At 40.4% G+C, this 14,737-nt stretch overlaps 1 protein-coding gene across 8 annotated transcripts in view; it reads right to left on the bottom strand.

Moving 5' to 3' along the window:
- Positions 1-14,737, bottom strand: part of ADGRB2 (adhesion G protein-coupled receptor B2) — a 571,730-nt gene that overhangs the window by 89,438 nt on the left and 467,555 nt on the right. For all 8 annotated transcript variants that reach the window (XM_056556966.1, XM_056556965.1, XM_056556968.1 and 5 more), the window contains 3 exons: positions 13,154-13,348; positions 8,249-8,317; positions 1,902-2,010 (listed from right to left, as the gene is read on the bottom strand). In XM_056556966.1, coding sequence (XP_056412941.1) covers positions 1,902-2,010; positions 8,249-8,317; positions 13,154-13,348 — 373 coding nt within the window. The remainder of the gene's footprint in view (positions 1-1,901; positions 2,011-8,248; positions 8,318-13,153; positions 13,349-14,737) is intronic.

Here is a 14,737-nt window from a genome sequence, read left to right as displayed (position 1 = left end):
TTACAATGTATCACCCTAGTAGTAAGGATATTTCATGGGGAGGAGGAATTTTACAGTGTGTCTCCCCACTAGTAAGGTGGAGAAGGGAACAGCTGGAAAGAGGGCAGCCTGACAGGGCTGACCTGTGGATCAGGGGGAAAATCCAACTATTTGGCTCCAAAGGCGTACTCCAAGAGACTTCAGATTTGTAAATCAATGCCATCTTTATTGGGTCACGAATGGCAGTTTACAGCAAGGACAACGTGTTTCAAAGTTTATACCTTCTTTTTCAGGTCCAGTTCAGACTGGACCTGGGACTGGACCAGAAGAAGAAAGTGTAACCTTTGAAACGCGTTGTCCTTGCTGTAAACTGCCATTCTTGACCCAAAAAAGACGGCATTGATTTACAAATCTGAAGTCTCCTGGAGTACACCTTTTGAGCCAAATAGTCGGATTTTCCCCCTGGTCCAGAGGTCAGCCCTGCCAGGCTGCCCTCTTTCCAGCTGTTCCCTTCTGCATCTGCATCGCTGCCTCAGCGGGACCGACGGCCGGCTGCCTGCTGACATTGGAACATTTTTACAAGCGCTAATCAGTGATGTGCCTGCCCACACAACACATTAAGGTGAGGATAATTTACCTACATCCTAACCAGCATCCCATATCATCTGGGATTAACTTCCCTATCAGTGCCGTTTCTGATCTTTTCTCCCTTTCTCTAATCAGTAGTAAGGTGAGGAATGTCAAAGGGGGGCTATTGGGCAGAGTCAAGGGTCAAGGGGCAAATTAGCTTTTGCCTAGGGTGGCAAAAATCATTGCATCAGCCCTGCTACACTGTACCAGTCCCCTATAGCGTTTCAGGCTCTGTTTGGTCACATGGTCACTGTGAAATAGCCAATGGCAGTTGTTCACTAAAGAGGAGATGATTAAGCAGTAGGAATGATGAAGGGGTATGGCTGCAAGCCTGGCACACAAGATGGCGATGCCCCTTTTTTCTCCTGCTCAGTATAGTTTCTGACACATATACTGTATAGGTTTGATCAATGAGCGCTCTGTCAAAATAAACACAATTATAAAACTTATGCTGGATCTTTCAGTAGCTAAAATAACCAATAAAATGGCTGAATTTTTAATGAAGACAATTTAGTGAGTTATACAACTTCACGGTGCATTTTGTATTAAAATGAACATGTCACAGTAAAAATACAGCCTAATCTGCAGGCACCATGTTATAGAGCAGGGGGAGCTGAGCAGATTTACATATTCTTTTATAGGAAAAGTTCCAGGATCTTCATTTATTCATGTCAATCTCTGCACGTTCTGTGCTAATGAGTCATGTGGGAGGTTCTAGCCAATGACTGACAGCTATCTGTGTATAAGTATACATATAGAGATAGCTGTCAGTCGCTTGGTAGCTCCACTCCTTTCACTACTTGGCCAAGAATGAACAGACATTTCCATAAATAAATGACATGTTATCTTGGAACTTTTCCCACTAAACTATATATTAATCTTCTCGGCTCCTGCTGTTCTATAAGATGATGCCTGTAGATTGGACTGCATTTTTAATGTGACAGATTTCCTTTAAAAACAATTGTTCTTATAATTGGGAACACTCCCTTAATAAACTGCAAGCAAGCAATATTAATATTAAATATTATTAATTCAGGAAAAACAAGCCTACATCAAGTTTTCCTTCGGACAATTTTGGATTCTGTAAATATTTTTCCTTTTTAACCAAAAATAATTACAATCTATAGAATTATGGGCTGTGTATTCTCATTTAAGGAAATAGAGACATTTTATTACATGTTTTAGAAACAAAGTGCTGAGATTTCCTCAGATCATGAGCTCAAGTACGTGACTAGAGTATGTAAAAGAGTATTATACAACATTTTGTTATTAAGAAATAAGTTATCTCATACCCAGATTCTCGGTGACAATAATGGAACTCTGGAAAGGCTTTAGCGCATCTCCAACCAGGTGGATGTAATCTTCAAGCACCTTCATAAGGAGAACTGAGCCTGGGGCCACCTAGGAGACAGATGGTGCTTACTTTAATTACACATCATGCTGAAATCATAAAAATGCCAAGTACCTTAATGGCTGGATAAAGTTTTACTAGGAAATTCTATGTACAAACCATGTTCCTTAAAGGTATGAACATTCAAAACGAATGACAAATAAGTTAAAAACTAGAAGTAAGTAAGGTTTCCATTTTGTGTCAAAAGTCAATCATCCCCATTATACACTGCTCAAAAAAATAAAGGGAACACTTAAACAACACAATGTAACTCCAAGTCAATCACACTTCTGTGAAATCACACTGTCCACTCAGGAAGCAACACTGATTGACAATCAATTTCACATGCTGCTGTACAAATAGAACAGACAACAGGTGGAAATTATAGGCAATTGGCAAGACAACCCCAATAAAGGAGTGGTTCTGCAGGTGGTGAGTGACCACAGACCACTTCTCAGTTCCTATGCTTCCTGGCTGATGTTTTGGTCACTTTTGAATGCTGGTGGTGCTTTCACTCTAGTGGTAGAATGAGATGGAGTCTACAACCCACACAAGTGGCTCAGGTAGGGCAGCTCATCCAGGATGGCACATCAATAGGAGCTGTGGCAAGAAGGTTTGCTGTGTCTGTCAGCGTAGTGTCCAGAGCATGGAGGTACTACCAGGAGACAGGCCACTACATCAGAAGACGTGAAGGAGGCCGTAGGAGGGCAACAACCTCCGCCTTTGTGCAAATGTGTATGTGTCCACTCAAACGGTCAGAAACAGACTCCATGAGGGTGTTATGAGGGCCTAACGTCCACAGGTGGGGGTTGTGCTTATAGCCTAACACCGTGCAGGACGTTTGTCATTTGTCAGAGAACACCAAGATTGGCAAATTTGCCACTGGTGCCGTGTGTTCTTCACAGATGAAAGCAGGTTGATACTGAGCACATGTAACAGACATGACCGAGTCTGGAGGCGCCATGGAGAACATTCTGCTGCCTGCAACATCCTCAAGCATGACCGGTTTGGAGGTGGGTCAGTAACAGTGTGGGGTGTAATTTCCATGTGCTTGCCAGAGGTAGCCTGACTGCCATTATGTACCGAGATGAGATCCTCAGACCCCTTGTGAGACCATATGCTGGTGCGGTTGGCTCTGGGTTCCTCCTAATGCAAGACAATGCTAGACATGATGTGGCTGGAGTGTGTGAGCAGTTCCTGCAAGAGGAAGGTATTGATGCTATGGACTGGCCTGCCCGTTCCCCAGATCTGAATCCGATTGAGCACATCTGGGACATCGTGTCTTGCTCCATCCACCAATGCCACATTGCACCACAGACTGTCCAGGAGTTGGCAGATGCTTTAGTCCAGGTCTGGGAGGACATCCCTCAGGAGACCATCTACCACCTCATCAGGAGCTTGCCCATGCATTGTAGGGAGGTCATACGGGCACGTGGAGGCCACACACACTACTGAGCCTCATTTTGACTTGTTTTAAGGACATTACATCAAAGTTGAATCAGCCTGTAGTGTGGTTTTCCACTTTGATTTTGAGTGTGACTCCATACCCAGACCTCAAAGGGTTGATAAATTATATTTTCATTGATAATTTTTGTGTGATTTTGTTGGCAGCACATTCAACTATGTAAAGCGGAAAGTATTTCATACGATTAGTTCATTCATTCAGATCAAGGATGTGTTATCTTAGTGCTCCCTTTATTTTTTTGAGCAGTGTATGTATGTTTTATTCATAAACTTTGGTCTATGAATGTACTATAACCATGTGAAGTTAAAGGGGTAATCAGGTGGAAAACAATTTTTTTTATTAACTGATCCCAGAAAGGTAAACAGATTTGTAAATTACTTCTATTTAAAAATCTTAACCCTTCCAGTAGTTATTAGTTAGTTATTAGTTATAGAGGAAGTTATTTTCTTTTTGAATTTCTATTCTGTTTGACCACAGTGCTCTCTGCTGACATCTCTGTCCATGTCAGGAACTGTCCAGAGCAGGAGAGGTTTGCTATGGGGATTTGCTCCTGCTCTAGACAGTTCCTAACAGGGACAGAGGTGTCAGCAGAGAGCACTGTGGTTAGACAGAAAATACATCCAAAAAGAAAAGAGCTTCCTCTGTAGTATACAGCAGTTGAAGTACTGGAAGGATTACGATTTTTTAATAGAAGTAATTTACAAATCTGTTTAATTTTCTGGCACCAGTTGATAAAAAAATAAATAAAACAATAGAAAAATAAAAACTGTTTTCCACCAGCGTACCCCTTTAAGGTTGTTCATCTACTTTATTGTAAGTGGAAAAAACATTTCAAACACACTTCTGTTTTTGGCTTAAAGTGCATCTGTAACATACAAAACATTTGTTGAACTGGTCACACATTCGAGCAGGGCTTTACAAATATAATGCAGGCATACCTTTGTTCAGCATTTAAGGTGCTTTATATCCATAAAAATAGGTGTATTAAAGGAAAACTGTCAGTAAACTTTCCCCACACTAACCAGAGGTACTGGCTGGTAGTGCGGGGGACGCTAATCAATTTGCTGCCGACCATGCCCAGATATGTCCCACCGTTCACCCGTTATCTTCTTTTTTGTGGATATGCAAATGAGCTGCAAACTGGCATGGGTGGGGTTACAAGGCTCCTTCTGGCACTCTGACGTCAGCACCGCTCGTCCACCGCGCCGCCCGGCTTATGAATATTCATCCCCTCCCTCCTCAGTGGAATCCAGTACAAAGCGGGGAGGGGATGAACAGTCAGGGGAGGGGATGAATATTCATAAGCCAGGCGGAGCGGCGGACGAGCGGCGCTGATGTCAGAGTGCCAGAAGGAGCTTTGTAACCCCGCCAATGCCAGACACACAGGTGTGACAGATGTAAATTAACAAATTCTATGAACAAATACACACAAATACTCAGACTACACAGACTTTCAAGTACACTAAAACAGCCTGGAGAAATATTACACAAGTGCAACAGCCAGTTTCTTTAAAAAGACATGTGATCTCTACTAAAATGTCTGTTTTAGTAGATACTTGTACAATTCTGAAACATTGGGGGAGATAAACAAAAATAGTTTCTTGTAATTGATATGTCATTTCTCTGTTCTTACAAGAAATGTATGACTAAATAGCCAACTGGATCTTGCCAATGAGGGAGGTGTGGGGGAGGGGGCGTGTCTCTAAACTGTTAGGGTTTATTCACATGGCAAAGTTTCTTATTGTGGAATTCAGCCTGCGGAATTCCACCTCAGTTAAATCCCATAGACTTCTATGGGATTCGGCACTCCCATTCACACTTCTAAATTTCCGCAAGCGGAAATTCAGAAGTGTGAATGGGAGTGCGGAATCCTATAGAAGTCTATGGGCTTAAATTTGAGGAGGAATTCCGCAAGCAGAAATTCTGCCGTGTGAATAGATCCTTAGATGCTATAAAATCAAATCCTAACAGTGCCAGACTGTGTAGGGACCCCCCCCCCCCCAACTGTTTACACCCAGTTGTCTATTGAGTCATACATTTTTTAGTAAGAAACAGAGGAACACCACAACAAGAAAATACATATTCCAGAATTGTTATTTCATATGGAATACAAGGATTTAAAACCATACATGTCAATAGAGGCCGCAGGTCATTGAAGTGAGTTCAAATGGAATAACAATGCAAAGGAAAAGGTTCTTAGTGGATCTATCACTTTGCACAACAAATATTTGAAGCTTGCTCTGTATAGGGTTTTTTTTTTCCATGTAGTGTACTGCACTGTGTTGTAGAATTTCAGTGTGGAATGAGCACAAGCTTAACCTGGAATAAAAAAATGAAAATCACTCCATAACCAAGCAGGGGTTAGGGTCACCATGCAAGCATACCTTTATATTCAATTGTGTGTCTTTATTCTGAAAAAAACACTCTGCACTAAAACCCTCCTATTGATTTTTTGAACTGTCTAGGGATTTCAATACATGCGCAGTGTGTCAGGCCGACACAATCACTGCGCGTGCGCAAAAAAACCTCAGTGCTGCCTACGGCAGGCAAGCCCTGTGAGTCAATCAAAGCAGCGTGACCCTGACCCTTTAGCATGAAATTAAAGTTTTTTCTTAGAATAAAAATACACCATTGAATAAAAGAGGTAACCACAAACCCCTGCTAGGCTATGGAGGTGGTTTCATGTGATGACTTTATGTGACAGATGAGCTTTAAAGGCAGCAGTAATGCACTGGCTTGGTTAGCATAAGCGGTTGGAGCGCTTTTGTGTACTTCCTTTATAACTGGAAATTAGATCCATTGAATGCACATAATTGTATCACGTGCTGTGCTATTTGGGACTCTCTATATAAGTACAAGATGTAACGGTAAAGGCTTATTGTGTTTTTTTATTTTTTAATCCAATGTAATTTAGAATATCAAATCTAATGTATACATGTATAATAAACTCTTCTCACTGATCTTATAACAATGCAGAAGTCTTTGTAAAAAGAATGGTACAGCGTGGATTAGTCCTGCGTAATGCCTCAATAGGGTAACGGAATAGGACTAAACATGACGTAAGTATTGTGACCCTCATACGCCATCTCTTAACTAAATGTGGGGGGGGGGGCTCATAAGACTTTCGGCATGTTTAGTCCTTTTCATTTAGTGTAAAGAAGTATCACACAGAACTGATCCATGGGCAATACTATTCTACTGTGCAGACAGAAGTCAACCGCAAATATATTAGAACATTGTATGATTCCCTTTTCTATACATAACAGCAGGCAGCAAAACTAGTGCAGGCAGCGCAATCCCAGCACACTGTGATTTACTCTCAGTGTTTCTGAGTAATCATGGTTAAAAATTCTGCCTGGACCTAGGTAACTTGTCCTTGGGGAGGGTCCCAGCGGCTCTAATAATAATCATCATTTAAAAAAAACTGGAATATTTCTTTAAAGAGAATCTAACAGCTATTCACCTGCACCTGCATCTGACAGGTAATTCACCAGCAAAGAAAACCCAATATACTGGGTTATAGTGCAGATAAATAGCTGTAAAAAGAGGGATTACTTACATTTTTAGGTTAGTTATTTCCTGAGTTCTGCCCGTTACAATCTTGTTGCCATTGTACTCCAGCATGCAATGGGGGTGGGGAGCCAGCTTGCCCAGCTCCCCTGACTTATCAATATTTACTCCCTTTTCTGCCCCCTTCTGTAACATGAAAACCTGCATGGGTGGGGGGGGGGGGGGGGGTGGAGATGGATGAATATGAGTGCTCTGCTCCTAGCTACACCCATCTCTAAAGTCATGAAAGGAAGGGGCAGGGGAGTAAATGAGGCAAGGGCACTGGGTGAGTCAGCTCCCCACCTCCATTGCCCACTGGAGCACAATGGAAATGAGATTTTAACAGGCAGAACTCTAAAAAATATCTAACCTAAAAATATAAGTAACCCCCTCTTTTTACAGCTATTTACCTACACTTTAACCCACTATACTGCTTTTTTTGCCAGTAAATTAGCTGTTAGATTCTCTTTAAAACTAGACTTGTTTATCTAGCTTATGCTCTACTTAGGATGTAAATTCTACTGCCAAGTATGAAATAATTTGGATTCCTCTAAAAATCATTGTCCTATCATGAACTCCGCAGTTCAACACATTTTCAGAAATTTAAGCTGTGCCTATGATTTTTTTTTTTTTGCAGAATAACAGTTTTCTTTCACAGGAAATCAAGCATGTAGAATCCCCTGAGGATGAGCTGATTTTGGGGTTCCCACTGCTGGCTCTCCTGGTGATCAGCTGGTATTGGCAGGGGAAAAATGCATTACATCCCATTGATATCAATGATTCAATGATTGAATCCAAAGTATGCATGCAAAACTTTATTTGGATTTCTTCTTGATATTACAAAACTATGCAGAAATTAACTGAGCACTGCAATATATATATATATATATATATATATATATATATATATATATATATAAATATATATATATATATATATATATATATATATGGAAAAAAAATCACAATACATAGTAAAATTGTCATGCACATCTTCCTAGATCCTATATAGAAAGGACAGCAATGTTAGGTTATTGCTTCCGGCTAAAATTGTCTTCCATTTCTTGACTTTTAGGAAGAGGATTATTATCTCCTCCTCCTATTGTACTGACAATCTTTTACATTGCACTTGTGCATTATCCCCCAACTGTCACACAAACGCACACACATCCGTCCCCCGCTGCAGACACACGTGACACATCCACAGCTCACGCTGCATCATCAATGCTCCCCACCTGCTGAGCGTCCTCCCACTTCTCTCTATTATCTGCATCCAGGATGTGGCTGACAGCATGGAAAAACTTCTGTATATAAAGAGTGAGGAGGGGAGAAGGTAGGATTATGCAAGTAGATGGAACAACAAAAAGCATTTGCTGTAATAATGAATTGTATGCAAAAGAAATGCAGGTCGGTAATCTAGTCACAATAGTCATAGGGATGTAAAATTCCTTAATAAGATAAAATTAATAACGTGTAGGTATTTTGTGGTCCGAGTGTAGGGAAAGTCTATTGTAAGTACTCCTTTTTGGAATAATCCAGAAGTAGCATTTAGGTCCTGTTCGCATTATGTATTTGCTTTCTGTTAAAAAGCATTGTTTTTTGTTTGTTTTTATTTTTTTAGATAAGAAAAAGGGGTGCTCCAGGATTTTTTTTTCTTCAGTGATTGACCCCATGATGCCAAGTTATAATGCTGTGTATTATGTTTCTTTTAACTCCGTGCACTGCTTTATTCCGTTTTCATGCATGGGACACACTGAAGTGCTGTAGTATTTTTATTTTATTAATGACATTTCCCAGCATTTTATGCAGCCAGAGACTATGTCATGTAAGTCACATGGTCTGTAGGGGGGTGAATAGTAGGGTTGAAGGGGTTTACTGAAGTAATGCTATCCACCCACCCACTGCAGCATAGCTACATTGCCTGGAGACCATGTGACATATTGTCTCCGGCTGCATGGAATGCTGGGAAAGCTGGGAATGCTGATATCAGAGACAGCAGTAAAAGAGAGACTTGTACTACAGTCCTTCCAGGCATGGATCCAGTGCATGGAAATAGGTCAGAGTGCTGCACAGAGGTAATAGAAGCATATTACACAGTATAATAACTAAGCACCATGGGCCTGTTTCTTACTGTTGCCAGTGACTTCTATGTTACAAACAGCAAAATCCATGTGGATCCTGCTCTTGGAACTGAACAAGGAGCCTGCATCTATTTTAACAGTACATTCTCTTTCAACAGGATTCAAAAATGTTGCATGGACCTAGCCTAATATCTTTAACTAGATTTTAATGGAAAAGGTGGTCAAGAAAGTGGTTTCCAATCAGGGTGCCTCCAGCTGGGGGCAATCGGGTTGGGAAACACTGGTATAAGAGGTAGAGTTAGAGTGTCACATGTAGTGCCTTGTAATGGGGTTATCTGATCTTGTATATGCAGTAAGTTATCTGCCCTTGTATATGCAGTAAGTTATCTGCTCTTGTATATGCAGTAAGTTATCTGCTCTTGTATATGCAGTAAGTTATCTGATCTTGTATATGCAGTAAGTTATCTGCCCTTGTATATGCAGTAAGTTATCTGCTCTTGTATATGCAGTAAGTTATCTGCTCTTGTATATGCAGTAAGTTATCTGATCTTGTATATGCAGTAAGTTATCTGCCCTTGTATATGCAGTAAGTTATCTGCTCTTGTATATGCAGTAAGTTATCTGCTCTTGTATATGCAGTAAGTTATCTGCTCTTGTATATGCAGTAAGTTATCTGCCCTTGTATATGCAGTAAGTTATCTGCCCTTGTATATGCAGTAAGTTATCTGCTCTTGTATATGCAGTAAGTTATCTGCTCTTGTATATGCAGTAAGTTATCTGCTCTTGTATATGCAGTAAGTTATCTGCTCTTGTATATGCAGTCAGTTATCTGCTCTTCTATATGCAGTAAGTTATCTGCTCTTGTATATGCAGTAAGTTATCTGCTCTTGTATATTCAGTAAGTTATCTGCTCTTGTATATGCAGTAAGTTATCTGCTCTTGTATCTGCAGTAAGTTATCTGCTCTTGTATATGCAGTAAGTTATCTGCCCTTGTATATGCAGTAAGTTATCTGCCCTTGTATATGCAGTACGTTATCTGCTCTTGTATATGCAGTAAGTTATCTGATCTTGTATATGCAGTAAGTTATCTGATCTTGTATATGCAGTAAGTTATCTGCCCTTGTATATGCAGTAAGTTATCTGCTCTTGTATATGCAGTAAGTTATCTGCTCTTGTATATGCAGTAAGTTATCTGCTCTTGTATATGCAGTAAGTTATCTGCTCTTGTATATGCAGTAAGTTATCTGCTCTTGTATATGCAGTAAGTTATCTGCTCTTGTATATGCAGTAAGTTATCTGCTCTTGTATATGCAGTAAGTTATCTGCTCTTGTATGTGCAGTAAGTTATCTGCTCTTGTATATGCAGTAAGTTATCTGCTCTTGTATATGCAGTAAGTTATCTGCTCTTGTATATGCAGTAAGTTATCTGCTCTTGTATATGCAGTAAGTTATCTGCTCTTGTATATGCAGTAAGTTATCTGCTCTTGTATATGCAGTAAGTTATCTGCTCTTGTATATGCAGTAAGTTATCTGCTCTTGTATATGCAGTAAGTTATCTGCTCTTGTATATGCAGTAAGTTATCTGCCCTTGTATATGCAGTAAGTTATCTGCCCTTGTATATGCAGTAAGTTATCTGCTCTTGTATATGCAGTAAGTTATCTGCTCTTGTATATGCAGTAAGTTATCTGCTCTTGTATATGCAGTAAGTTATCTGCTCTTGTATATGCAGTAAGTTGTCTGCTCTTGTATATGCAGTAAGTTATCTGCTCTTGTATATGCAGTAAGTTATCTGCCCTTGTATATGCAGTAAGTTATCTGCTCTTGTATATGCAGTAAGTTATCTGCCCTTGTATATGCAGTAAGTTATCTGCTCTTGTATATGCAGTAAGTTATCTGCTCTTGTATATGCAGTAAGTTATCTGCTCTTGTATATGCAGTAAGTTATCTGCTCTTGTATATGCAGTAAGTTATCTGCTCTTGTATATGCAGTAAGTTATCTGCTCTTGTATATGCAGTAAGTTATCTGCTCTTGTATATGCAGTAAGTTATCTGCTCTTGTATATGCAGTAAGTTATCTGCTCTTGTATATGCAGTAAGTTATCTGCTCTTGTATATGCAGTAAGTTATCTGCTCTTGTATATGCAGTAAGTTATCTGCTCTTGTATATGCAGTAAGTTATCTGCCCTTGTATATGCAGTAAGTTATCTGCTCTTGTATATGCAGTAAGTTATCTGCCCTTGTATATGCAGTAAGTTATCTGCCCTTGTATATGCAGTAAGTTATCTGCTCTTGTATATGCAGTAAGTTATCTGCTCTTGTATATGCAGTAAGTTATCTGCTCTTGTATATGCAGTAAGTTATCTGCTCTTGTATATGCAGTAAGTTATCTGCTCTTGTATATGCAGTAAGTTATCTGCCCTTGTATATGCAGTAAGTTATCTGATCTTGTATATGCAGTTAGTTATCTGCCCTTGTATGTACAGCATATTTTGTCCGCTCTGCTGCCTGTCTTTCTGAACAAGACTCTTATGCACCCGCAGCAAACAGCACCTGGCTTAGATAACTTCCAGACCAGGTTTATATCAGGAGGGTGAGAGTTATATTACGCAGCTCGCCCTGATTGACTTCAAAATGAGTGGGAGAGGAGAAAATCAAGCTGGGATACCATGGAAACCCTGACTTTATCCTTGCCCACACTAAATCATATATATAGCTATGTGTGAATATCTTCACAGTGAATAAATATCCCAAAGCTGGCCATATATATAGAGCAATTTACTCAGGATGTGAAGATGCGGCTATAATAATAATCATCTGAGGTTGTTTTCGCGTCCCATTTTTGGTTTTCTATTGCAGTAAGGAGATATTAAAATGCATTGCGCTCCATACAAATGTTCATTCTTCAGAGGGGTACTAAAACCATAGGTAAGGATTATACAATAAATGGCGAGATCATGACATTGTTCTTGAATCCCAAAATAAATCACTGCAAATGTTCAATGTCTATGTATAAATAAGTGGATTAAAGCAAGTGTGCCAAAGGAAAAGGAGGAGACCTAGATTGCTGTGCAGAACAGAGACGTTATTGCTCAAAAAACATAGACAATACTGGGAACAAGATATTCTTCAAAAATGCTGGGGGAGAAAAAAAATTACAGGTAAAAACCAAGAAGAAGAAAAAAGAGCAAAAATGGTATGTGGAGGATTAAGAAAGTGGGCAAGAGAATAATGAGAGAGAGCAGCCTGCAAAGCAGTGTGCCGGCCGTAATATCACATTATACACAACATGAGCTCTGTTAACAAGCAAAAGAGCCTTTTATGTGTGCTACAACTCACTGTGACAGCACTTTCAGGCTCCGTCTGAATGTTACACATGGAAATACAAGGCTGCTTCTGCATCCGAACTCATGGTAAAATGTATTGCAGACAGGGAGACATGACGAGCCACTTGGCGGAAAAAAGCTGGGGCGTAGGCTATGTTATCATTTACATATGATAAGAACCAGAGGACAAAGCAAGGAAAAGAATCAATATACGTGAGTGGCAAAAAGTCAATCCAATTACTGCACCTTCTAAAGAAAACTGTGATCTAGCAATAGGAAATACATACTTTACTGTAGAGTTGATAGTCAACCTTCATTAGGTTCGGGGCTGTCACAATATATTTCTTTGCTTGTTTAATCTATAAAATCTTAGTTTGTTTTTAGGCTGATTCCTCGCATTGAGAGTGTGGTGAAGCCGAGGTGTAGCTGGGATGCACCTCAAAGGGTACATCCTGGGCTTTTATGAAAACGCCCTTTGGTTTTGACTTTGAATATCACTATGCATTATGAGATAAAGAACCCCGCTCTGTCTCCATATCACCAGCACAAGACCCCGCAGAATGTGATTCTACAGCACTGGGTCCTACACTGAAGATGGGGGCTATGGACACAAAGAAGAAAGCTCCATCTTGTAATGCAGACAGACAGTGGGGAAAACAGGTGCCTGGAAAACGCCTGGGGGAAAGTGCTGCCCCACACCTGCATTATGTAAATGTATGTATCTTGACACTTACCTGTATGTCCTCAAAGGAGGGTATATAAGTGGCTCTCTTGTATGTATCAGTTACATTGCGCAAGATCTCAACACAGAACAGAAGGTCTCCACTGTAGTAGTTCTTAGCTGATACCAATTCCAACATGCTCCGTACTACCTGTGTCATCCCTTGACCCGCTAATAGGCGCTGACCTTTTGCCAAGTGTTCGCGGAGCTGTAGGACAAAACAAAATATGGATTGATATAGAAAAAAATGATAATTGACATTAGGATATGAATATCTTTGCATTGTTATCTTATTGTTCATTTGCTACCTAGATACAAAATTAAGTAACTTTCCAACTAGAGTTCATTAAAATGTGTCTCCAAGTATTTGCAACTTTCCATAAACCATTAAAGAGTACTTCTCATCAAATTTAAAAAAAATATTTTATAGCTTAATCTATATAGATCAATTTTGCAATTGGATTCCTAATCCTGATTCCTTTCCAACTCTGGCCACTAGGGGTCTCCCTAGGAGTCCCTGTTTCAGTGATTTCGGACTCATGCCGGCCTGGCTTTTGAGTATGAAATCCAGACTCAGCGCAGCTCCCCGCCTGTCAATCAGCTCTGTTTTCAGACGTTCCTCCTCACTATATGGCACATGTAAAGCCAAACAGAAGCTGCTGTCCCGCCCCTGTACTCAGCCTGTATGTGCGCTCCCGAGAGGGAGCGCCGCATACAGGAAGAAGGGCTGATGCGAGCCCCGGCCAGGCATCAGATAACGTTGCGCCTGCCGGGCCCCGCCCACTTCTTCCGCTTGTACACAGCACCATACTGAGCTACCGAAGATGGAATAAAAAAAGGTATTTATAGGGGGTACTGAATAAAAAAAAAATGTCAGGGATACAGTAAGTTAGAGTCAGGGACACATGGGGAGGAGGATTAGGGAAAGTGTAGTTGATGATAGGTGCTCTTTAAGATAAGTGAAGATAAGAAACTATGAGGGGCACAGACACAGAACTGAAAATCCATTTCCATTGCCTCGCATGTACTGAATTCAAAGTCAGTGATCAGTGCAAGAGGCCACGGGGATGATAACTTAAACATCTCAGGCATAGGGAGAAGAGATTCTAAATTCCTCACAGGCTGTAGAAGGAGAATCCAGATTATGAATGAAGCTGTGCTGATACACGGGAACCACACATCTACTCTATCTAACTGTCCAGTTGGTTCAGTATAACTCAAAATGTGTGTCACAACAGGACTAGCTTATAAAAAGAACGCAAGCCTGATTATGCAATACTACTGAGAGGTGTGTATGCTATGTGTGTCTATGTGTGGCAACTAGGTGATTGTGAGCCCAATGGCAGTGGGTTAAGGGGTTTTAGCATTGTAATACTGTTTTTAATTTGTGTATGAAAATGGGATTCTTTGTGTAATAACTTTTGTTGTCCCCCTGATGCCGCTGGTATTGCTCTTCCGGTGGGGTTTTTCTTGCTTCTTGGGATCTACATGTAACACTGCAGCTTAGCTTATCGCTGGTCACAGAGATGTCCTGCCTCGACAAGTCATAGACTGAGAAGTAGTGTGATGGACCTGGGCCCGGCTTTCTTCCTTGTAC

This window comes from Hyla sarda, chromosome 2 (assembly GCF_029499605.1).
Source record: "Hyla sarda isolate aHylSar1 chromosome 2, aHylSar1.hap1, whole genome shotgun sequence".
Lineage (NCBI taxonomy): Eukaryota > Metazoa > Chordata > Amphibia > Anura > Hylidae > Hyla > Hyla sarda.
This window is presented reverse-complemented; position numbering and strand designations above follow the sequence as displayed.